The sequence below is a fragment of the Curcuma longa genome, chromosome 6, assembly GCF_044706935.1.
Source record: "Curcuma longa cultivar G26 ecotype Majalengka, Jawa Barat chromosome 6, ITB_CL_G26_1.1, whole genome shotgun sequence".
In the NCBI taxonomy this organism is placed as follows: Eukaryota; Viridiplantae; Streptophyta; class Magnoliopsida; order Zingiberales; family Zingiberaceae; genus Curcuma; species Curcuma longa.
The window spans coordinates 7,800,803-7,826,862 of record NC_133866.1 but is presented as its reverse complement, the minus strand read 5'-3'; the positions used below and the strand labels follow the sequence as shown (position 1 = coordinate 7,826,862).

Here is a 26,060-nt window from a genome sequence, read left to right as displayed (position 1 = left end):
TGAGGCAAAATTTATAGCCTGCTACGAAGCTTCCAACCATGAGATATGAATGCAGAACCTTATCACAAGATTACATATTATTAGGGGCATTGACAGACCATTGAGGATCAACTATGATAATAAAGCTGCAAAATTATATTCCAAGAATAATCGTAGTTCATTGAAGTCTAAACACATCGACATAAAATTTTTGACGGTTAAAGAAAGAGTTCAGAGTGGTTAAATTATGATAGAACATCTAAAGACAGATTCCATATTAGTGGATCTATTCACCAAGAGTTTGTCACCCAAGGTGTTTCATTAACATATGTTGAATATGAGGGTTCATCCTTTTGATAAATTACTCATTTGGTAGGAATATGTATTTTGTGTAATGTTCTATTAATGAACACATGTAATTTTAACTTATTATACGTACTAAAGTTTTTACATGTGTATAAGGTTTTGACTTTCTGACATACAGACATTATGATTTACGATTATGATTTTGCATACAGTATTTATAAATATGATATACAACTCTATTTTGAGTCATAAGGTTAAATCATGATTTACTACTGTGATTTTAGCATAAGGTATCGGTAAATATGATTCAGACTTGATTTGGATCATAAGGAGGACTATTGAAAATGAGCATGTACAAATCACATTTCGTATCATTTTTATACTACACATCCATATTTAATTTATATCGCAATGAAATTACTATTGTGATTACTTATGGGTCTTATTATAGTAACTTTGACTTTTTTTAATTCTGTACTAATGGACTTAATAGACAAGATTGTTTAAAGGGATATTTAATCCATAAAGTTTTGACATATTGAGCTCAATTAAGATGTTGTGTAGTGTATACAGTATCACATATAGCCCATGTGAAAGATTAAAGACTTAAATCTCCATTTGGTGGGCTAATAGGCAATTAACAACACAATAATAGTCATTAAAAATTAAATTCAATTAAGTGATCTAATACATATTGCATGAAATAGGAGTTTAGATTACTAGATGTGGATTGAATAACTAAATCCAATAATCTGATTCGTTAACATTAATGGATTGTTAACAGGTTATAAACTTTATGATGGATGGTCCCTATAGGATGGGCTTGGTATACAAGGGAGAAGTCAATTTCATTTGGGATGTTCAGAATTTTTGACTCTCTTCTTCCTCACTTCTCTTCCCCATTGAGACGAGAACTACAATTGTTGTCCAATCCCTACAGTAGGTCATTCTGCTATGCTTACAGGAGCTTCACGGCGACAAGCAAGAGACAATGACTTTAGTGTTGGATTCAGGCCAGCCTTCAGTTCGCCATTGCATTCGGTTTTCCAATGTAGCCTTATAGACAATGATAACTAGATCATGTATATACCTCCTTTAGTTCAATTTTAATGTAGTAACATTACTGCAGAACAAAAGATGCATACCCTATATTTCAGTACTCTATCCTGTCCTTGGACGTTCAGAGCAAAATGAAACCAAAACTCAAAGAAGCAAGATCAGATTGTTGCAATCTAACATTTCAATCCAGTTCTTAACTGATTCAACATGTAAGCAAGTCATCCCGATACAAGTTCAATAAACTAAATCATGCAAATCCTTCCCTGAACAGATCAGAAAGGTGTCGAACTTGTTCGACGTAGTTGTTGCTTTGGGTCAGGCAGCGGAATATGGTGGATCATGGCATCCAACTCCTGTACCAGTTTAGGAACAAGATTAGCTTCACAGCAGATTTGGATATTTAGTTTTTGATGGTCATTAGGATTTACTCCTCTAGTTCACTCAAAAGGGGTAAAAAGGGTTTGCATAGTGAAGGAATGTAGTTTTCACTGAAATCTAAGGCATAATGAGTTATCAGTTGGTAAGATTTTCTGCAAGAATTCCATTCAGCAAAAATAGGAAAGTTGACATATATTAAACAAAAAAATATATAAACAATCAATAATAAATCATCTAGATATGAACATGAATACCATCTCAGGGAGAATCGAAGAATAGATGTGCCATATTTCAGTAGTGAGAATGTTCTACCAGGAAACACAATTCACAAATCAAAAATGAATGAGTAATGAAAAGTGAGGTCATTCAGAAATGAGCATGTCTAGTATCAAACTGATATCTCCTAAAGTTTCTGAAGGAAAATCTCATGCTAGCATGGAGTCCTCATGTTCATTGATCGATGAAATTACTCAGTAATCTTATGTTGATTTGTACCACTTCTATTCCAATTCATCTACTATAAGTTTCCCCAAAGTGTAGCATGGTAGTAGAGTCGATTCGATCATCTAGCACTTCCCTTGTGTTCTTAGTTGGAGGGGAGACTACAGGATGATTGTGGTCTACTCCTCCCATTTGACATCACTCTCTTCCATATTTTCTTTACTGTCTTACTGATTTAGTGTTCCATGATGCTTCCTCCACCGAGCCACCATTCTTGTTCCCCCTTGCGGTCACCGACACCTCTGGTCTATTCTACCTAACAATCTCCTTCGATAGAGACGTTGCCTACCATCTTATTGACCAAAACTTATGTATTTAGACATCAATGGTATTTGTGATCCTATTTTTAGTGCTTTACTCTATGAAAGTAATATTCTTTTTGGTGTCGTTCTTCCTATTTTTGCAGTTATAGGTCTGCATTTTTACCCAATTTGAGAAGCATATGTTGTTGAGTTCTTATAAAATGGTGGTCCTTACAAGCTAATTATTCTACATCAACTATAAGCACCTCTCGACCACATCCTGGCTACACTTTCTGGTATTTAGACATCCCCTATAAGCACCTCTCCTGGCTACACCAAAACTTTTGTATTTAGACATCAATGGTATTTGTGATCCTATTTTTAGTGCTTTACTCTATGAAAGTAATAGTCTTTTTGGTGTCGTTCTTCCTATTTTCACAGTTATAGGTATGCATTTTTACCCAATTTGAGAAGCATATGTTGTTGAGTGCTTATACAATGGTGGTCTTTACAAGCTAATTATTCTACATCAACTATAAGCACCTCTCTACCACATTTTGGCCACACTTTCTGCGACCTCGCATCAACTCCCAATCGATCACATCGATACCCGACTCGAGTATTGACATCAACAACTACAGCGGCCAACCGTGAGGCCACTACAATGGCCAGAAAAGAAAAATGTCCTCCCCACAGTAACAAACTACAACTTCTCGATTTATCTCTTCACAGATAGTTGTCGGGCCGATCGTGTGGGGCTGCTGGAGTGGCAGATTCTACCTTTGCTACAATCAACAACCATGACTAAATTTCCCATCGCCGTGCCATGCATTGCACCCTATAGATCGCTAGCAAGCACCAATAAATCCTCTTAACCACCACATCCTACTACAACTGCACAGTCCATGAGCACCGCTAAGACACCCAAACCTCTCCGATCACCTCTACTTCAATCGTAATGGCTGCCACACACCCCACAAATCCACCACCATGTGGATCGCTGGGGTTACTGATACTTGAACTTCTTGTTGAGTGCCCTGCCTTAAATCCAATAGTTCTTGCTCCTAAACCCCTTCATTGCACTTCCTTAAACTGAAGCATTACTTATTATCCATTCATAGATCATTCGCTTTAGGTGGCAATCCAAAATCTTTGGATTCTGGATGTGCCATTGATATCCCTTCATCCCCAAGTAGGAAAAGATCATTTTAAACTATATGCTCAGTGAAAACTAAAGATACTTTCAAGCATCTCCAATTTATGAGTTAAAAGAAAGATTACTTACATTGTGCTTCCTCAACCTTTGGTTTTCTTCTTCGAGTCTTGAAACCTTGTTCTCCAATTCATTGGTGTAAGCCTGTGTGTGAAAATAGGGAAAACAGAGGAAGGAATAAGTATACAGAAGTTGAACGATCTATAGTTTTGAGGTCTTGCCTGCTTCCTAGCTCGAGAACGAGCAGCTGACTCCCGGTTCTTGATCATTCTCTTCTGCCTTCGCTCCACTGTCTTCTTGGCCGCATCTTCCGAGTGCCCCCTTTTCCGCCTCGGCGTTTGCGGATTAAACGGCGAGGAATTGGCTCCTCCGCCCTCGTGATACGCGGTCTCCGACATGCTCCCGGTGGCTGCAGCAAGTGGCTGGGAAGCAGGCTGGTGGCACGCGTAGCTGCTTCCGGTGATGCTCTTCTGCTTCTGCTTCTGCTGCTTCCGCCGCCACGGATGGCATTGGTGCAACCAGTGCGCCGTCGGCCCGAACGCAACCTGGTACCCGCCTCCCTCATTCGGCCCATCTCCGACCGCCCCGGCCCTGCACAGGAAGTCTTCGAGGGTCATCTCCCCCAGACTCGGCTGCTGCTGCCTCTCCTGCTCTTTCCCCCACTGGATCTGCCGCCACACCTCGTCCACCGTCTTCTTGCTCAGGGCGCCGGCATCGGCCGCCGGGAAGCGGCCGTCCTCTCCGGCAGGGAACACGCTTCGGAGGAGGTCCTCGAGGTTCATGCTGGGCAAGTGCTCGCCGACGTGGTTCTGGACTTGGCTGAGGGTGAGGTTGTACACCGAGCCCTGCCCGCTCAAGCTCTGCGATTGCGCCTCTTTCTCCGCTCCGTCCGCGCCCTGAGCCGCCATGGCCATGCCAACTTGCTCCAACAGCTGGATTCCTGCACGTACAACAGATCAAAAGAAAAACACTCCTGACTGCCATTTCAGCAAATCCACGAGCAACTCAAAGAAGCACGAGCGCGGCATACCTGATCGAAACAGATCAGAATCTAGCAGCAGCAGCAGTCATCATCTCATTGGACCGTCACACCACGACTTGGCAGTTGGCAGGTACTAAGTCTGCAAGCTGGTGGAGAGAGCCCCGAGAAAGAGCAAGCGTTGGTTCTTGGCTTATTTATAGGTGGACGTACAGGGGCACACCTGAACTTATCAGAGCTAACTCAGACGACTGGTGCTTTCTTTCCATTGGTATATCCAATGATACATGAAACAGAATATCAAGTTCCTGTACTGATCATGTTGTCATTCTGCAATTGATCGGCACAGCCTTGGAAGGTGAGAAGAGCCAAGTAGTACCTATTATACAATCTTAGTTCCTATGAGATTGTTGTCAGAGTTGCGTGACTTACTGCCAGAGGATGTCGCCGCTATGAGTCCGAGCACTACTGGGATAATCGAACAAGTAGAGTTCTTAATCATGTAGACCTCTCAAGAGCTCAAGCTCATGTATCAAACCGGCTCGAGTGCTCGAGAAGCGTAGGTAGTCTGAGTCTGAATGGGATGACAATCTTGACTGAGCTATATGTTGAGAGGTTGGACGCTAAATGATTCACCAATCAATTGTCTTTCGAGACCAATTGACTATTTGAGTGAGTCAAGTCGTCTATGTGTTGAAAACGAATGTTGAATACTGAAGAGATGTATCAATTGATTGTTGTGTGATATCAATTGATTTGCTCCTAAATGATGTGAGATGGCTCTATACGGTTAATTTCACGATCATCTATGAGGAGGTAAATCAAAAAACTACAATTGACCACTATGGGGGAGGACATTGCATCGGGTTCACCGAGATTAATGTGTTGAGATTCCCGAGTGAACCGAAAGTCGTCCTAATAAACTTCCTTCTATATCCAATCAACTACCTAAGTATTGGTTGGTATTTTGCATAAGAATTGCTCATTTGAGATTTTACACAGGAGTTGCTCGACTATTGAGTCAAAGAGGAATGTGCGTTGAACACTACTGAGGCATGTGTTTGTCCCCTCCGATGATGCTTTGAGGTTATGTTGAACTACTGTTTTCCAAGATGCAACGACAAAACCGCAATCGCAACTAAACGCTAGTTGTTCATGGCGAATGGAACTTGTACTTGAATGCTATCATAGGACACAAAAGTTGTCAATTGCTTGGCAAAGAGGTGGGGGAAAGAAGGTGGATGTAATTTGTACATATGAAACGCCAACAACCAACCATTAATACCCTTAGATTTGAAACCCCTACGAGGGCGCACATGAGAGAGAGTCTCTCACTCATTCATATTTACAACATCAAAGATTCTGATTCTTTATAAACCAACTTTCATTGTCACAAACTCCCAATATGGGATTAAACTTTCATACATTAGAGTCCTCTTATCTATCCATTTTCACTCATTTTTTCCAACAATTTCACATATAAATGAAAATTGAGGGAGTATGTGATAGCATCCAACAATTGAATCATACATGAGCTTGTTGGGTTCCTGACCTTATTGGACTTTCCGAGCTGCAAAAAACGCTTTTTGCGTTGTGGAAACCTCGGAAGTCCATGCCAAAGGATTTGTGCGAACAAAAAATTTTGCAAAACTTGTTTTATATTCTAGATCTACTCTAGATCTACATGAAAAAGAAGTTACCCTTGATGCATATCCCTTCGCTAATCCCGCTCGTCTAAACGGTGCCGGATCTCGAAAGTGTCAAGTGCCGCTCCTCTACAAGTATCCACACGGACAATCGGTGGAACCAAAACCAAACAAGATTTTGGCAATGGCTAGAGAGGAGAGGGAAAAGGAGAGAAAAACCAAGGAGAGCCAAAAAGGTGAGTTCACGTTAACAACAAAAAGCACACCTTTTCATCCTCTTGTGGCTTGTCACATCAAGGCCATTTATGGCTAATTAATCCCATTAAAGCCTTAGGTTACAAACTCTAATTGTAACCCCCATGATGTGGCATCCATGATGATATGGAGCATCACCATTGGTCACCTCTTATGCCACCTCACCTCAAAGTCAAATGATCAAGTCAAACATTGACCATGAGGTGTCATAAGTCAAGTCAACATAGATGATGACATGACAAAAAGTCAAGTCAAACTTGACTCCCAAAGTCAAGTCAAACTTGACTATAAAATTCTCCTTCTCAAGTCAAGTCAAACTTGACTTCTAATCTCCCAAAGTTGATCAAATCAACTCTACTAGTCTAGTTTGGATTACACTTAACCCAACTTGATTCATCACATGAATCTATTCTCTTGGTTCATCATATGAACCTAATTTTCACCTAATTGTCCTTTGTGTGTGACCCTATAGGTTCTTGTAACGTTGGCAATGCCCTAAACTCATTTAGGTGCATAAGTAGTGAGCAGTATCTAGCAACACATCACTACTACCCAAGTTATAAGAATGTTGAGATCCAACATCACCATTGTGACTACTAATTGTGACTCTTCACAATATGTAACAAATGTCCTTCTATCCATGATATCATGATTGATTAAACCGAGGCATAGACCGTGTCATCCTCTAATCAATCTATGTCTTGAACTCCAAGTAGACTTACTACAATCAAACGAGCTCAACATCACATGTTGACTCATTTGGGCATGGTCATGCACTTTAGTTGTCTCACTCTATCAAGAACTATGATATCACTCCCGTTATATGAGAGGGATAGATCCCATCTACATCACTCACATCCCTCCGCATAATTTGTTACATACCCAGTAATCGCCTTTATAGTCCACCCAGTTACGGGTGACGTTTGACGAAGCTAAAGTAAGTAACTCCTTATGTAGGGAACCATGGTGACTTCAGGTCTAAGGACTAATAGTCATACTAATAGTCACATGAGAAAGTATATGACACTCATATAACGATCCATGATACTTTCTCATGACGGGTCATTCAGTATACATTCTCCAATGCATACCCATGTGTCAACTTGATATCTCATATCCATGACTTGTGAGATCAAGTCATCATGTTGACCTACATGCTAGTCTCGCCGCATTAACATTGTCCTTGAATGTTAATACTTGATTAGAAATCATTTAGAGTAGTATTCTCTATATCATCTCACTATCGATTCAACCAATCGATTGATATAGATACGAACGATCTACTTAAGGACATTATTACACTTAGTTATATAGCACTAATACAAATAAGTATAATAACCACAAAATACCTTTATAAAATATAGAAATATGATACATTTGAGTCCATACAACAATAATCAAATGATTGGCTCTAGGGCTCTCACTAACAGACCTCCCCCATGCAAAGGGTCACTCCGTCAGGGTAAAGCCCCCTATGATTTATCCCCTTCCAGATTGTGTGGGATCGCACTTGAAGGGTTGCTAAGGTGACGGTTTTACCTTTTGCCACATATATGAGATAGATAGATTTTACTTTTTGAGTCTTCCCTTGTGAATATATATTTACTTTATTGTTGATCAATAAACTCAATGTCTTTAAAGTGTTCTACCATTTGTTTCAACATATCTCATCCGAGACTCTCCCTAATATAGCTAAGTTCTCATGATTGTATTCGTTTTTGACCATGAATACACCTAGTTCTATAAGAGGTTCTAAGAATTATGTCTTTGAATTCTTTTTGAATCGACCTCAATTCTCTCACACATAAGTGATCTCCTCTTGAAAGCGTCAAGATCATTAAAAGCCAATGGCTTAACCTCTATCCTTGACGAATATCACTAATCCGTTGGGTAATTTCCCCCACGGTGATTTATTAAGTCAGTGTAGTTAGATTGTCACATTAAACCTAGTTCTTAGGATCTTCAATCATCACAGGTTGAGTTTTCTTTGCACAAACTTGCTTCATAGGCAATAATCTTATTCCCCTCGAAGAGCATGCAACTAATTCTTTATTTAACCATTTGGTTAACAATCCGCTAGATTACCTTTTGACTTTACGTAGTTAATAATGATAACATCAATTGAGAATAGTTGTCTAATAGTATTATATCTTCGACATATATGTCTAGACTTACCATTATGCAAATGGCTCTAGATCAATCCAATATCCGATTGACTATCACAATATATACAAATTGTTGACACATATTTCAATTATCTAGGAATATCTTTTATAAATTAGTATAGTCATTCAACCACTTCACCACACTTATCAAGGGCTACAAACTTATATTCTATCGTGGATCTAGTTATTATAGTCCACTTAGAAGATTTTCACGAAATAGTTGCACCTCCCAATGTGAATAAATATCCACTAGCAGACTTTTGAGTCTTTTACATCAGATATACAATTTGCATCACTATATCCTTTAATCACAGTAGAATATCTTGTATAAGGTAGCCCATAAACATCACTATACCTTAATTACCTCAGTACTCTTGCATTCCTTTTCAATGTTCAACACGGGAATTACTCGTGTATCTACTTAATTTGCCAACTACGTAAAATAAGTCTGGTCATGTACAACTCATCAAGTATATCAGACTTCTAATTATTCTGGAGTACTCTATATGAGAGATGCTCACCTTTATTTTTTTATAGATGTTAGGTCGTATTCATCAGAGTTAATACAACATGGAATCACTTTTGTTAAATTTTTAAAGAATTTTGTTCATATATTGGGACTAACTCAAAACAAGTCCTTTTGATATTGTAAGAATTTGAATTCCTAAAAGTACATCAACTAGGCTCATATATTTCATATTGAATCTTAAGTTCAACATATTTTTAATGGATTTAATCGTTTTATCATTGCTTCTAATGATAAGTATGTCATCTACATAAAATATAAAATGACATAGTCATTTCATGTGGCTTTAATGTGGACAAATTTGTCACATTCACTAATCTTGAATCCACTTTCCTCTATGACATTATCAAATTTTTTATATCACTATTTCAAAGCTTGTTTTAAATTATATAACGACTTCATCAACGTACAAATCTTATTTTTCTGTCCTGAGGTAGAAAACCCTTTAGGTTGCTGCATGTAAATTTCCTCTTTTAAGAAAAAAATTTATTTTTACATGCATTTGATGTATTTTCAGATTCCATAAAATGACAATAGCTAGCAATACTCTGATGAAAATGTTATTATCATAATTGGAGAATAAGTGTCAAAGTAGTCAAGGTCTTCTCTTTGTCAATAATCTTTAATTACCAATCTTGTCTTATATTTATCAATCGTTCTATCTGATTTCATTTTCCATTTGAAAATCCACACACAACCTAGTGGTTTACTTCTGGAGAAAGATTCATAAGTTCTTAAGTGTAATTTTGTAAGATTGAATCAATTTCAGATGTGATTGTCTCTTTCCATTGAGGTCCTTTAGAAGAGCTTATAGCTTTCAAATAACTTTATGGTTCACTTTCCGACATACGAATGATTTTTCTATACGAGCTCTTTTACTTTGTTTGAGCTCAACCTCATTCGGCTCATCTTGTTCATCTTCTTGTATTCCACATACTCGTTTTGAGAAACTCTCTTCCTTTAGGGTCTTACATGGAAACACATGTTTGAAGAACAACATATTCCTTAATTCAATTATCAAGTTTTTGTTGTTAGTGCAGTTTGCCTCTAGGATTTTAATATTTGACAATATACCTAGGTTTGGTCAGTTTGATTAATGGTTGATCTAAACAAAATATAATGTTTGGATGTGAATCTAGTAAGGTCAAAGTTGACAACATGACTAGCAAGGGAAGTCTTAGTTAGAGGCTAGGTAAGGAAGTCCTGGTCAGTGGGACTGGACAAGGAAGACTTGGCAGATCGAGAACACCAAGCGAAAAGCCTAGGGGGGTTAATCGATCGGACGTCTAACAAGTCGATGGGTCAGCCAGGATCGAACATTGAAAGGAAAGTCCTAGGGGTCAAAGGATTGGATGCTGAGCAGGAAGTCCAAGCAGGTCAAGGGTGACCAGATGTTTGACAAGTGGAAAGTCTACCGAGTGACTAGTCCTAATTGGAGGTTAGGCAAGGATAAGTCCAAACAGGTCAAGAGTGATCGGATGTTTGGCAAAAGAAAATCTTGGGGGAGTAATCCTTAGGTAAGCCTAGTAGTTTAAACATATAAAGTAAGACTTAAGTAAGCCTAGTAGGTAAGATAGACTATAGTTAACCTTAGGTTGCTTGCTTATTTGGTGCATGTATATCTTGCAGGAACCAAGATCTAAAAGCAAGACTAAGAAAGCATGACAGAAGCAAACAGATGCATCCAAATCAAGCCTAAAGTCAACTCAGATCAAACTAAGTTGAAGCAGCTCCAGCGTTCGGATCATATTCCAAGCGCTCGAACAGTCTAGGCGTCCTAATCTAGTCCCGGTGCCTGGACCAGGAGCAGCTCCAGGTGCCCAGATAATATTCTAGATGTCTGGACCAAGATGAGACTTGACTGGATAAAGACCAATAGAGTTAGATCGGATTGAATCGGTCTGGAGCATCAGGAAAGAGATTCGGGTGCTTAGAAGAGTCTTTATAAGCCCTCAACAAGCAACATCAAGGAATAATAATTCACTATTACTCTCAGACTCTGTTGTGCTTGTAAACGCGACCGAAGCTCTGCTCGTGCAATCGGAGAAGTTTGAGAAGGGGTACGATGCATTCAGGACTTCCAGATCAGATCGACTTCGAGTGTTTGTGTTTCAATTTGCATTACTCTTTACTCTTTATGTTTGTTCTTGTACTTTGACTATAAGATAGATTTCTTCACCTCTAAAAAGAGTTCCGAAAAGAGACTATTAGTGGAATAGCATCTCTCGTACTTATATCTTAGATGTGATCCTAGGGAGTTGAGAACCAAATAAATCCGCATGTCATTTTATTTTATTTATTTAATTCCGCTGCTAGTTTTCTTTAATAGAAAGACAAAATCAAACGAATGAACGAATGAACAAGATTCACCCCCTCTCTCGCATGCAACGGTCCTACACTTGTGTATGTTCAGAATTTGAGACTTATACACAAAGAATTGGTAAGCACTGTTGTTATAAGCATATTTGATGAATATGCAATCAATAGCTTTATTGAGCTTGTTGATGATGCTATAGGAGGGTGAATAGTGATTTTTGATTTCGTATTCGTTCTTAATTGTTGTGCTCATCTATATGTGTTCGTACACAACAGAAAGAATAGAAACAAAATACAAGGTAAAACACATGCACAACACACCAATATAACGTGGTTCGGAACCTCCGATTCCTACTCCATGATCTATCATCCTAAAGAAATCACCATTAGTTCTTTCCCTATCAGATACCTTTCAAAGGCAGAGAAATCTCTTACAACGTTTGTTGTTATACAAGAAATATAAAAAATAAAATAAAGATACAAATACAAATGAAAATTTTGCTTTGAGCACTTTGTGATTGTTTTAGAATATCTCTTGAGGTCTGAAAATACAGTAACACTTGTCTCCAATACCCCTATGAACTGACTAAAAAAACCCCCTCAAAAACCTTCTTTTATATATCTTTCAGGTCTGCTCATTTCCATTAATCGATTACTCTATTGAATTCAACCGTTGCACCTGTAGAATGACTCTTACTAACTCAATTTGACCACCATCAATTAATTATTATTGTTCATCAGTCGATTGATGCCCAAATAGTTAAATTTCCAATATGACTCAGAATCTATTACATCTCCCTAAAAGAAGTAAAATTTTACCCTTTTGATTTCATAAGCCATTGCACTGTTTAATGCTCATGCAAGTTCAGCTCCTTTTGAGCAAAAGCTCATCAGGTTCAGTAGCTGGGAGTTCTTCTAAGATTATCGTCCTTTCAGATTTCAATTAATTAATTTGCCCCATCCCATCCCATCCCAATGAATGAACTCATGGTCAATCAATGCCCACATATCTTTTGTTTTTCCAATAAAAGCACCTGTTGCCAACACACATTCCTAAGTATCTTCTCCTCTGGTGTGCATGAATGTGCTCTTTAACTATTGTTGCAATCTCTTTGGTTTCCATGTCCTCTTGTTACCGTCTAATCCACTACAGCATCTTCACAGCTTGATGTGAATGTTGCTTGCATTGTAAGAGATCGACATAAGCATTTGTTTAATTGTCTCTCAAGAACACTAATCTTTTTATCTGCCCAACTGATATTTCATATTGTTTATCTATTCAATGGCTGCCCATTCAAGACCTTATCTGCATGCCCTTTCGATTAATCTTTAAACTATACTTAGAATTAGAGTCATCCGATCTGGCCAAAACCCTAAATGGTGCTTATTCTTCTACCTAGCTACCTTATCTAGAATTCATGTATCTATAGTTGTTTTTTTTTTTTGTTTCTCATATTTTTTTGCTAAATGAGATATCGTGGAGGATGTTATTTTTGTACAAATTATCATTTTTGAATGTGCTTAAACAAACTCTTAATTTGGACTCACAATTAGTTATGCCTTATATTTAAATTTAAAGATCATTTAGTAGTTTTGACTAAAACTTTATAGATGCATTCAGTTTGAGAACACCCTCATAATATATTATATAAGATTTTAATCATGCATTCATTTTGGAAACATTTCCGATCAAAAAATATCTTCATTATAAAATATTATATAGGACTTCAAATATACACTCACTTTGAGAACATTTTTAACCGAAAGCATTCCCATAGCAGATTACATGGGGACCCTGATTGTGCACTCACTTTGAGAATATCTTTAATTGAAAATATCTCCACAACAAGTAACGCTACGGGAACATCCTGATCATATCACGGGGATATCGCTACTGAGTCGGACTCCTCCAATCTAGATCTCCAACTACCCTTGACAACTACGACTATGGCTCTAACACAAGACTACCAACAACTATTACTAATAAGACAAGCAACGGTAGATGAGACTCATGGTGAACATTCGGACGGTGTCAGAGGTACGACACTAGCATTATTGCCGATTGAGCCAGCCCCAAGCTAATGTGGTAGCTCATGTAGACAACAACTCTCACTAGTATAAAGCTAAGGGTAGGTGAATACCGACAAAGATGAGTTCTAATGCACGAACACATTTGTAGATAAGCACTCGCTTCCCTTTCATTCTTTGCCTTTCAGTTCAATGCTGATTTAAGTTTTTTTTTTTTCCCATAATTTTAATCCAAAATACTAAAAAATAAAAACATTATTTTATGGACTTATCTCCGTCCACAATTGGCGACCAAACCAACACAAATGCAAGATAATAAAAAAAAATGAAGTACTATTGGAAATGGTGGTGGCACACTCCAAGTGTCACTGAAAGAATTGCCTCGAGTAGATTTAATCTCTGAACCCTCACCTCTAAACAGTACTTGAAAGATATCGGAGATTAGTTAATTAATTAGCTCCAAAGGAGAACAATGAAAGCTAATGGTGGACCAAAGGGCGCATTCGGTGAGACGATGACAATGATGATAATGATGAAAAAGAAGAAGAAGAACAAACTTTGCAAGCCTTTTTAATCGAATCCCTGACAAGCGACCAAAAAAAAACTCAAAAGACCTTTCTTTCGGGGTGGGTGACTAGGAATACAATAAGTGTGTCAGGTGGTTTCTCAGCCAATGGCGAACAAGCTCCATGGTCCTCGTGTCAGTCAGTGGCTCTGCTCGATGTTTGTGGGAACTTGAATCGTAATAACTTATTTACGAGTGTCCAGGCAGCCCAGCCGGCATGGGCAGTAGAATAAGGCCTTGGGCAGCTCTTCCTGTTCACTGCCATGATGCAGCCTGCTTTATTGTGCTTGCAAAAGGTCACCGTCGTCTTTCTTTCACAGATTGGTCAAGGATCCAAGTTCCAATGCAACTGTTTTGGCTTATCAACAGTAGATCCAATGCGATCCCAATTTAGTTTTTTAACTTTCTGTTTATAAAAAGTATAATAAGTTTTCTCCTTTTAAACTTTCTTTTGATGGCCTTCTGTTTCCCTAGATCTTTTGGATAGGTTGGTTCTACTTGCAAGGTCCAACCTACTTGGGAAAGGATGATTTGGCCTCTAGTGACATGAATTCCCTTAGACTTAGACAAGATTTGGAATACATCCTTAATCTCGAGCGCTTTTACCTTCGTCTTAAACCATCTCGAGGGCTCATACCTAGCAAAATGTTTAAGTAACATCTATCGGTTTGTTTTGTTGGGCCAAGACCATAATAAGTCCAACACACTTCAGTACATTTCAACTATAGTCTAGAATCTTCTACGTGACTGTATAACCCTAACCACCGCAATTATATATACTTTCGCCTTGATGTCTCTATTTTTCGAGGTTAGTAGGCTATATGTGTGTAGCTTCCCTATGCCTATACTATATGTTCCAAAAATCAATTCGAATTGAGTCATTTCAAGCTAAGTCACAAGTTGAGCCAATCTATATCGAACCATTTCAAACTTAGTTTTACTTAGGTATAACTTCTAGCTTAGCATATCATCCCAAGTCATATTGAGACATGATCTTTGACGGTTATAAGTCCTACTTAGATATAATCTCCCACCTGTTTTCACTTATAAAAATCTATTAGGCTAAGATGGAAAAATTCAATAATAACATATAATTTTGTGTGATTAATTTGAATATCTCAATACAATATGTCATCATGTGCGTATTAATATGAATTAAATAACGAAACCTATAAAGAAATTGAGCTTACCCTTGAAATTAATTTAGAAAACCATTAAGAATATTATAAGGATCTTTGACTGTAAAATTTAAACATAATAAATGGGTTAAATTTATAGGCATTAAGAAATTATTTTAATAATTTTTTGGATTTTAGTCTCATAATGATTATTTTTTACTATATTTAAATTAGTTGTCGCTTTGATGCTATGCTTAATCTTCTACATTTAATGAGTTATTCCATGGTAATTAAATCGTTGGGCATATGTTTGATTCATCATTGGCGAATTTAACCAAGACAATAAATATCTATTTATTGAGAAAATATAATTTTATAATCATATATAGACTAAAGATAGAGATATAATGAGGTAATTAGTTTTCACAAAAAAAATTTAATAATTTTTTTTAGAAAAATTATTTTATAAAGAATAAGTCATCTTGTGAATTTAGCAAAAAGAGTTAGGATATGATGTATTAGACAAATATTTAGTCGTTAATATAATTTTCAAATCCATGGTAAATAATCATTTTATAGAAATGGTACATGAATTGACGAAGATATTCTAAATTGACTCATGAAGATATTTGGGACAAAATATTTTAATGAAAAATTAATGCAAATAAAACATAAATTAGCATAAAAAATAATGATTAAAAAATAAACTATTATAACTATCTAATTCAACTAGAAATATAACGAACTTGATCATTGGACCTCCATATTTGATTAAGTCAACTTTTATTTTATTAAGGTTAATTTTAATTTTTTTAATATATATCAATTGTAATTGTTAATTTTTATAATTATAGGTTATGATTTTTTAAAAAAAATATTTATAACAATGATGTTTTTATTATAGACATAGAAATAAGAGTAGAATTTTAAAAAATTTTTATAAGTATTTATTTTTTAAAAAATTTTAGTTTTTATTATTAGAAATTTTTACAAAAAATTTGTATTTTTTTTTAAGATAATAAATGGAATATCTGATAATAAAAATAAAAATAAAAATAGAAACCCGACTCCCGAACCATTCGTCGTTCACAGCTTGTTCCTTTCCCCTTTCCTGCCCTAATCAGGCGAAACCATGGCGGAATCCTCGCCTCTCGATCGCTCCAACCATCCTCCTCTTGTGTTCGACCTGCCCTGCGATCCCCTCCCGCCTCGCCCCTACGATGATTTCGACCTCGATCTCGACTTTGACTGGGATTTCTCCGTCGACGATTTCCTCCGATCACCTGACAACCAGCCATCCCACGCTCCCGACGATCCGCCGGATCCGTTCGCCGGTGGTGGATCTGGGAATGTATTCTCTTCCTCCTCACCTCCCCATCACCTGAGCTTCGATTTTCCCCACCAGTCGAAAGGTCCCCACCCCGCCTCGCCCGAATCGGGAAACTCGTCCGAGGAATCAGGCGTCGTGGATAAGGAAGTGAAGGTGGAGGCGGCGAAGATCTTGAAGAGGAAAACAGATCGCGTAGAAGGATGGTCTGATACGACTTTTAACAAGTTGCAGCGATCGGGCGTGACGGAGAACGAGGAGGAGGAGGATAAGAAAAAAGAGAGGATGATGCGGAACCGTGAGAGCGCACAGCTCTCCAGGCAGAGAAAGAAGAAGTACGTCGAGGAGCTGGAGGGGAAGGTTAAGTCGATGCAGTCGATGATCCATCAATTGAACGCCAAGATCTCGTATGTCATGGCTGAGAATGCAACCCTGCGGCAGCAGTTGGCTGGTGGGAGCAGCACTCTCCCAGCTGTTTATCCTCCAGTTGGGGCAATCCCTCCTATGCATTTGCCCTGGCTTCCCGGGTATGGTTGGAGACCGCAAGGATCTCAGGCCCCTTTAGTTCCAATTCCGAAACTGAAGCCACAGCAACCTGCATCTGCTAAAACCAAGAAGACGGGGAGCAAGACTAAGAAGGTTGCTAGCGTCAGCCTTTTGGGGTTGTTGTTGTTTGTTGTTGTGGTATGTGGACTTGTGCCTGAAATACATCTCTGGTACCAAGGAACTAGAAATGAAATAGATAACATGGAAAGAAGAATTCTTAACGGTTCTATAGGAAAGGTTCTTGACATCAGTGGTCGTCATAGTGGCCTCCTTCACACTAATGAAGTTGGACTTTCCACTAGAAGTACCCGTTTGGAGAAAGATGGAAGTAGAGTATTTCAGGTGCATAATGGCGGGTCATTGCCTTCCACTGGTTCAAATGCAACCAGACAGAATTCCAGTGATACTCTACCAGCGTTGCTTTATGTGCCAAGAAATGGAAAGCTTGTGAAGATTGATGGCAATTTGATAATCCATTCTGTGCTTGCTGGTGAGAAGGCAATGGCCCAAGCAAAGGAAAAATGCTCCGTCAAAGAAAGTAAAGGAACATCCTTGGCTGTTGCTGGCAATATGATGTCAGCACTAGCCGTCCCCAATTTTGAAAGTGAAGTTGATCGCTCTCTTCATGACAATATATATGGCAATAACTTCAAAGAGACTTCTGTTGATGGTCCACTGCCACAATGGTTCCGCGAAGGAATGGCAGGTATGAGTATACTTACTAGTTCTTTTATGTAGTTGTTTGATCCTTCAGTTATACAAATATTATACATTACTCTAGATTTTCTTGAACTGATATCATGTTTATATTTTGTTTATGGGTTACCTATGTGTTTTTCAAGAAGAGGATTAACTAAAAATAATAATAATTGGTGTAGAAAGCTATTTTGTTATACTCCATGCTAAAAATGATTGAAACCATGTGTAAGTGGAGGGAAAAATAAAGAGGTTAAACAACTTTACTTAAATGATAGGATGTTTGATGTTTGTGGTTGTTATCAGGATGAATCTTTGGCCAAAGCTTTTTTTAAAAGGTCCTTTAGGGTATAGTATTGAAAACTATCTTGGAGGATCCATTAGCCACCTATTTCTTGCTGGATGTTACATATATGTTGTCTACACACACATTTATTTACTCATTACACATGCTATAACAGTAATGTTTGGCTTATTCCAGATAACAATTCAAACTAATGCTCTTTATTGTGCTGAAGTGTTTTCTCAGATTCAATTGAACTAATGTTGATGTGTGACTAATGTTACTTCTATCATATTCAATGCCATAGTTTTTACTTTAGCAATTAGTTTTCTCTAATGTATTTGAATGCAATAATTTTTAATTTATACTTCCATGGATACATGTACTTTATCAATTTAATGATATCAGTTCTATTTTTCTTTATTTCCCCCTTTGTTCTGAGAATAATATAGCTTACGCCAAATATAATTGCCTTAATTACTTTAAATAATTATAATTAATGTCCAATCTATGTGAAGTAACGATTTTTGATGTTTTCCATTTTGCTTGATCACTTGTTTTCTTCTATGAGTGTATGCATGAAAGTATGGTTGGAATAAGGTTTTTTTGGGGGTTGGTATGGTTCGGTTCAGTAGTTTACTAGAAAATTTTCAACCCAAAGCTAAATGTATGAAAATTTTCAAACAGGAATCAAACTGAAATCAATAAACTTCCAGACCAAAACAAACAGTTTGCGTTAACTTAAACCAAAACTAAAAGATAATATATATTTTAATTTGTTTCTAATAAAAAATCCCTAAACAATACATATATATGCAGATATGTATCCTTATTTGCTCATTTTTGATTTATCAGTTTACCTTTATCCAGAACTAAAATGAAAGCCTTTTGTATTTTTCGAAACAAAACTAAGTCAAGTTTAGTTTATTTTGATTTTTCAATCTCAGATTTGAAAGTTTTGAACTGCCATCCGTACCATTTTGGTGTTCAGTTTCCACCCACGGGAACTTGCACTGCAGCTCTTAGTGCATAGTTGTATCATTGTTGTTGAGGGTTCTAATCATCCTAAAGTTGGATTTTACTTGACAAAGCAATCCCAAAACCAACAATATCTCTGCCACTTGGATGAGATATATCTTAGGATTGTTGGACAAAGTTGTCTGTATGTACAACTACTACATAGATATTCCATGTTGTTTAGGTCCTAACTGTTCCATGATTTGGTTTTACTTTTCAAAGCAGTCCCAAGTTACATAAAATATCTCAGTGTGACTTGGAGATGATATGCTTGGGTACAACCACAACCAAGCCTTTATCCCACTAAGTGGGGTGGGTTATATGTATCTTCTTACGCCATTAGATTCTATCTCCTACTATATTCTCATCTATATTTAAAATGAATTTTAAGGTACCGAGGAAAATTTAAGTTTACAGTGTATTGTTACTTTGTTATTGTCAAAGGCTTGTGATTGAATCATCATGAATGAGTGATATATCTAATCATGCAAGATTTTTCAATGGCCATCAGTATAACGTGTCTCCAAATCCAAGTTGTAATGGTCAAAGCAGTGTATGCTCTAACATGTAGAAAGCTAGCAGAGGTTGACTTACACTTTCCTTTTGTGACAATCTGAAAGTACCTTCTGATGAACAAAAGTGATCACTTTACTGTAAGCTATGAGAACTTCAAAAGGGTAATTGGAATGATGAAATATGTTGTAGTAACTTATTATGTTGTTAATTATTAATTTTATGTGTGTTTTGCTTCGAGTGCCAGGGTGTAGTTGCTTAATCTTATACTCATAAATGGTGGTTTTGCATATCAATACCCTTATTGGCTGGTTTTGGGGCACTTGATGGACGACTTTGTTATGTGGCATTCCTTTGGTTCTCTATGAAATTCTACCTTTTTAACCAGAATTCTTCCTTAAACTGATTAGGTTTACTAAAACTGATAATTGTTGGAAATGAAAAAGTAGTTTGTTTACAGATTCTCTAGCACCCTGCATAATTTCACATAATGTCCAGTTGGATCTAGTTGCTTGTACAGAATCCACTCCGTGTTCTGAAGTTCTGGAACATATTAGTCTTGGTTAGATGTAATTAAAAGTCATTATAATGGTGGTTACCATTTGCTTTTTACAAATAAAAATAATATCTCTATTCCACAGTGAAAACAAAGACTAAAACTTTAGTTCAGTGGAAAAAGCTCCTATCAGATTTTAATTGATGACTTACGCCTTACCATGGAGTTACTCTACCACTGAGTTAAAAAGGCCCTTTGTGTTCTATTCATGAATTATAGCTATTTTCATTATGAGTCTACTGCATTGCATACTGCAAACAAATACAAATAATATATGTATATATATCACATATATAAGGGTGCATTTCACGTTGAGGAAATTGTACTTTGCTCGCTACATCAGTTCTTCATTTCTATTGTATCGCAAAGCTTTCATCTTTGACTTGTGGCACTTTACTATGGCAGGTCCAATTCTAAATTCTGGAATGTGCACGGAGGTGTTCCAGTTTGATATCTCACCACCATCATCAAGTGGCATTATCCCAACAACTTCAATTGTAAATGCTGCATCAATGGATAACACTTCTGAGAATTACCCTTCTGCACCTGATCGTCAAACCGCAATAAAGAGTAGGAGGATGATGTACACTGAACCAGATCCACTAAATGCAACTGTCCCAAATGACACTCGACAATTCAGAAAGCCATCTGAGGGAAGCAACTTTGGTGGTGACAAACCAGTTTCCTCCATTGTGGTGTCTGTACTTGCTGATCCTAAAGAAGCCGGAATTGGAGATGGTGACGGGATGATCTCTCCAAAGTCGATATCTCGCATTTTTGTTGTAGTGCTTCTGGATAGTGTCAAATATGTAACATATTCTTGTGTTCTACCCTTTAAAACCTCGATCCCTGTCTTGTGAAACGATCATTGCTATGGAATAGGAACTAGATAATTAGGAATATTTTCACCGTGGAATGCTGACATGTATAATTGCAGAGAAGTGGTGTAAATGTGAACTTTTAACATCATAAATAGAACTATGCTGTTTGTCTTTGTTGGGAACCCCTCTCCACTTGTGCTATAGTCGCAGAACCCTAATAATATGTTGTAGAATATCATCCTCAGTGGTAAATATAATATGAAGTAATTAACTATCAATTAGTTACTAATTATTAAAACAAAATTTTAATTTTATTAATTACAATAAAGTATATTATTTGTAACCTGCACTGGATATTATTATCTTTTCAAAAAACAATAAACAAAATTGGATTAAATATTAAAAGAATAACTAAATAAAACAATATGGTCTCCTTGTATGATTATTATCTTCTTCAGTAAAATGTGGAATCCACTACTCTAAAGGTCTCACACGATCGGTCCTACGACCATATGTGAAAAAATAAATCGAAAATGATTATAACGCATTGTCTAATTCCCTTTACTCACTGCCTATTGTGCCTCGGAGGCTTTATGATTATAAGATATAGCATGTAAAATGTTATCCTAATTCCATGCCTGCTCATTAACTTCTCTAGCAACTTGAGAGCTCTTACTAATTAGAAGTGGGTAATAAATATATCACGTTGGGGGTTGTGTTAGCAATAGATTGGCAAAACTGCACGGATTCACAATTGGACTTGATGAGGAAATTGTATATTGTTGTTCAGTTACTTAACAAATGTCCTTGAAACAAGCACCAAGCAAATTGATAAATGATAATGGAGTTACAACCAACTTCAGAGTCAAATACAAGTCATGCAATGCTAGACATCGTTTATCCATACAACATAGGTTTCACAAGGTTATTAACTTACTGCTGAAGAAAGAATTCAAATTTCTTTTGTTTTAGATGACTAGCAGACCCGTCTGTCTACCTTTGTGCAATGCACATCTCTTCGTTCCTGGCACCAACAAATTCATACAAAAACGAACAAGCACAAACTTCAGATATTCTTGGTATTTTTGTTGAGATTGCCGAGGGTTTTTACCCTCATTCCTTTGTGCTCCTCGCACCTTTTCCTTCCTTCAACAGGCTTCCTCCTGCAAACAAGCTCATTGCCGATATCCACACCGCAAATGTTCACTTCATCGCCAAATTTAGATGAATGTTCGTTGCTTGTCGATGACTTAAGCTGTGTAGTGATCCTCTGGCCTTTGTGCAATTCACACCTTTTTCTTCCTGGAGCCGGTTTACTCCTACAAACTAATCCATCACCAGAGACCACTCCACAAATATCAAATTCCAGGTTGTATCTATGTGTTCCTTCCACAGACCAGTCTTCTCTTCCAGTGAACAACTTTAGGGTAGGGATCCTCTGCCCTTTGTGCAGTTCACATCTTTTTCTTCCTAGAACAGGCATGTTCTGACAAATTGATCCATCTCTGCATATCATGCCACAAGTATCATATTCCTCACTAGAGTGAAATGTTTCTTGAATAATCACAGGCTCAAGTTCACTTCCAAGTAGATTTGAAAGTTTATTATTGGATGCAGATGACTCATCCTCTGCCATTATGTTGTCTCTGCTAGTTACATCACTGATTCCAGTAATCCTCTTTCCTTTATGATTTGAACACCTTTTTCTTCCTGGAACAGGCTTGTTCTTACAGATAGAGCCATAACCAATAGCAACTCCACAAATTACTTCATCTTGATGAAGGTTATCATCGTGTTTAACTAACTGGGGCCGAGATTTCACAAATTTGAGAATTTGAGGGAGAAAACCTCTCTTATTTTCTGATTCACCTTCAAGAAGTGGCAAGTCTGGAGCAATCTTGATCCCTAATTTCTTACTAAATAAAGGTCTCTCCAAGCCAACAAGCTTGCTAAATAAACCAACCTTTGAATCGGGGTTGTCTAACTTCGATAAGATGTCTTTACGCCGACAAGTGCCATTCCCACTCGTGTTCCATGCATAATCAAAGACTTCAAGTAACCTTCTCTCCATCTCCATTGCTTCCTTTTTGTCTCTCATCTGCTTACATGTAAGGAGACTTAGCGGCAAGGAACTTTCTTAAAATATATGCAAAAATTTAAGTGAGCATGCTGGATTCAATATGAGATATGCATGCTAATAATGAAAACTAAGGGCCTAATTTTGGAGTAAAGTAATAAACCAAATAGCCTATTGGTGGTAATATAGACATCTAAATATCAGCCAGGAAGATTCCTAAAGCTACATATGGATGGCTCAATACCATGATATATGTAGCTAATTCAATTATGATTGGATTTATCCAATACATTGTTGTTTTTTGGAGGAAGTTCAAGTGCCAACATGCCAGATCTTTTAAAAGGTTCTTTCCGCTGTGTTTATAGATACAACATAACAGAAAAAAAATGCTCCTGTAACAACTATAAAAGAAAACTTTTTTCTGAAACTTATTTATGGTTTCTTCATGTCTTTCATAGTGACACTCAATGCTGATTGATTTTCTTAGTAATCTATGAAGTGTATTATATGCATAATAAAATTCACTTACTGGAGCCCATCTATACAAAATGGAATAGCGCATTGAGAAGATCTCTTTAAATAAACCAGGGCCTGAACTAGTAATTGAACATCCATGATCCAAATGAGATCCTGCACGTCCATACTGTTGCAGCCTTGTTCGAACATTATCAGCTTGGCCAAGATACACAACGAGAACTTCACTTAATGCATGTTGCCTGGTCTTATGGCTTTCATCGGTAGAATTTGCAATAATCCCTAGTTCATAGAGTCCAGCACATGCACAATCAGCAGGAAGGTTATGGGTTCTGTATCTCTCCACCCCAACCTTGCCCAAGGAATAATCCTCCCAATCAGATGGTCCAACAAGAACCTGAAGGATGGACATGCACATTATATATTGCATAAAAATAAGGACCAACAAATCAACAGTCATATAATGATATGCGCATGTGCTTACTCTTTGTGCGGTTATAAATGAAATACAAACCCATATTAAGTGCATTCATTCTAGAGGAGATAAAACAAAGCTCTTCTTTGAGTTTTATACAAACTGAACTCCTATCAGTAGTTCTCAGATATCTTTCAGAAGAATTGAAATTCAAGTAAAAACTGACTGCAAAATGCGGCTAAATGATCAGATAAAAAGCATTTGTTTGGTAACTCGAGATTTTTTATTTTTAATTTGTAGTTTTCATAAAATAAAATAAAGTCATTGAAAATAAAAAATAAATATTTATCATGTTATTCATCTCTAATAAATTTATAAATATGTCAAAATGTCAAATTCTAAATATTTATTTGGTTCGTGCCATCCTTTTCTCCTTTCGGTAGATGACTCCACACGGTTCTATTTCCTTTCATTCAAGAAGAAATTGAAGAACCAAACGGATCGTACAATCGGAGTGAGAATCAATCAATTCAAATTCAATCGCCAATCAATGTCATACTTAAATTTTTAATTTTCTCAATCTTTTCATATTACAATATCTTAGTTCAAATAAATTAACCTACCAACAAGTTTTGTTATGAAATTAAAAAAAAAAGTTTAAATGGGCGAAAGGCCCAATCAAACACAAACTGAATCTCACAATCATTTTCACAGTACAACCCATGCCCTAAAGAAGGCGGGCGCCACCATAACAAGCTCTTCGCAAGAATGGCGTTCTACTGCTACTCCACAGCAAATTGGGCTTAGGGTAAAAAAAAGCAACATAGATCCACCGGAAACTCTCTAGAACTATACATAACAAACCAAAAACAAGAAAAATAACCGCTAAAAGAATATCGATTTCGTAGATATGTTCAGATCTTACTTTTCCCGCTTTTTGCAGAGCATAAAATTTATCGTAATTACAATATGACACGCCAGTTCATCTACTCTATACCTTGCACAAATCGTTTTCAGGGAACAAACGCTGTCTTGAACCCGTAAAATCTAGCGGATCCGAGGGAGGAAGAAGGGGCGACGAAGAAAGAAAGAAAGAAAAAGGGGAACGCGAAGAACGCAAGCGTACCTTCCAACGGGAGAAGATGGAGTCGTGCTCGGTGCGGCGGCACTCCTCCCTTTTGAGCCTGGGGGAGGAGATCGTCGCCGTCATCTCCAATCTCGTCGTCCCGTCTTCGCTCTTTTGCTCGCCATGGATCCAGGCTCGTGTACTTCCTGTGCTGCGCGTTATCAGAAAGGAAAGCGGGGTCCACTTGGTATTTTTCACTAAATTTTTCCATAAAAGCATATCGTTGCGTTGTACGCTTATCCATCCACACAAACAAAATTAAATTAAATGTTGAGACGGTTTTACCCGCACGCCTAAAGCAGTTTAGACGGTTTAATACGCATGCCTAAAGCAGTTTTGATCATTTTTTTTAAAAAAAATGATTTTTAAAAAGAAATAAATTAAAAATATATAAATAATTCTTTTGAAAAAAATACATATAGATAAAAGTGACATATAATCTATGAGTAAGTTATGAAAAATATATAATAATTTTAATCGTAAATCAATTTCTAATTATATAATAATTTTGATCATGACTATTTTTTTAAATCATTTAAAAATATGATAAATTAATTTCAGAGTGCATTAATCTATTTATAATTAAAATTTGACTCAAATGCTCATATATTAATTTTGATTAAAATAGTTATATCATCAAATTATAAAAGACTAATTTTGGGTTTGAAGATGAACCCTTAAAGTATTTTTGTATGCTGATGAGATTATAGTGGAGTCAAATATGTTGAACTCTTTGAAAATAAATTTATTAATAATTTTATGCCAATGGAACTTAGTCAAGAAATTATCACTAGTTAAAGTGAAAAACTATTCAATCATAAAAGGTTGGTAAATTCTCTTAGCAATCCTTAGAGAAGCCAAAGAACTAGAAAAGCAAGAACAAACATTAGATTTAGATTTTGTCTTCTCTCTGTCATTGAAGAAGATTGAACA

At 36.9% G+C, this 26,060-nt stretch overlaps 3 protein-coding genes across 3 annotated transcripts; 1 reads left to right on the top strand and 2 right to left on the bottom strand.

Moving 5' to 3' along the window:
• Positions 1 to 1,561: 1,561 nt before the first annotated feature.
• Positions 1,562 to 4,592, bottom strand: LOC141831158 (ABSCISIC ACID-INSENSITIVE 5-like protein 2). Its single transcript, XM_074718576.1, has 3 exons — positions 3,900 to 4,592; positions 3,751 to 3,822; positions 1,562 to 1,697 (listed from the first exon to the last, which is right to left on the bottom strand). Exons 1-3 carry the CDS (start codon positions 4,590 to 4,592, stop codon positions 1,617 to 1,619), a joined length of 846 nt encoding a protein of 281 aa, XP_074574677.1. The 3' UTR covers positions 1,562 to 1,616.
• Positions 4,593 to 16,366: 11,774 nt separating this feature from the next.
• LOC141830955 (bZIP transcription factor 39-like) lies at positions 16,367 to 21,218 on the top strand. The gene is made up of 2 exons (XM_074718405.1): positions 16,367 to 17,855; positions 20,620 to 21,218. Exons 1-2 carry the CDS (start codon positions 16,409 to 16,411, stop codon positions 21,072 to 21,074), a joined length of 1,902 nt encoding a protein of 633 aa, XP_074574506.1. The 5' UTR covers positions 16,367 to 16,408; the 3' UTR covers positions 21,075 to 21,218.
• Positions 21,219 to 21,842: 624 nt separating this feature from the next.
• Positions 21,843 to 25,297, bottom strand: LOC141830298 (protein EFFECTOR OF TRANSCRIPTION 2-like). The gene is made up of 3 exons (XM_074717749.1): positions 25,128 to 25,297; positions 23,642 to 23,983; positions 21,843 to 23,133 (listed from the first exon to the last, which is right to left on the bottom strand). The coding sequence occupies exons 1-3, from the start codon at positions 25,209 to 25,211 to the stop codon at positions 22,102 to 22,104; spliced, it is 1,458 nt and encodes a 485-aa protein (XP_074573850.1). The 5' UTR covers positions 25,212 to 25,297; the 3' UTR covers positions 21,843 to 22,101.
• Positions 25,298 to 26,060: the final 763 nt, after the last annotated feature.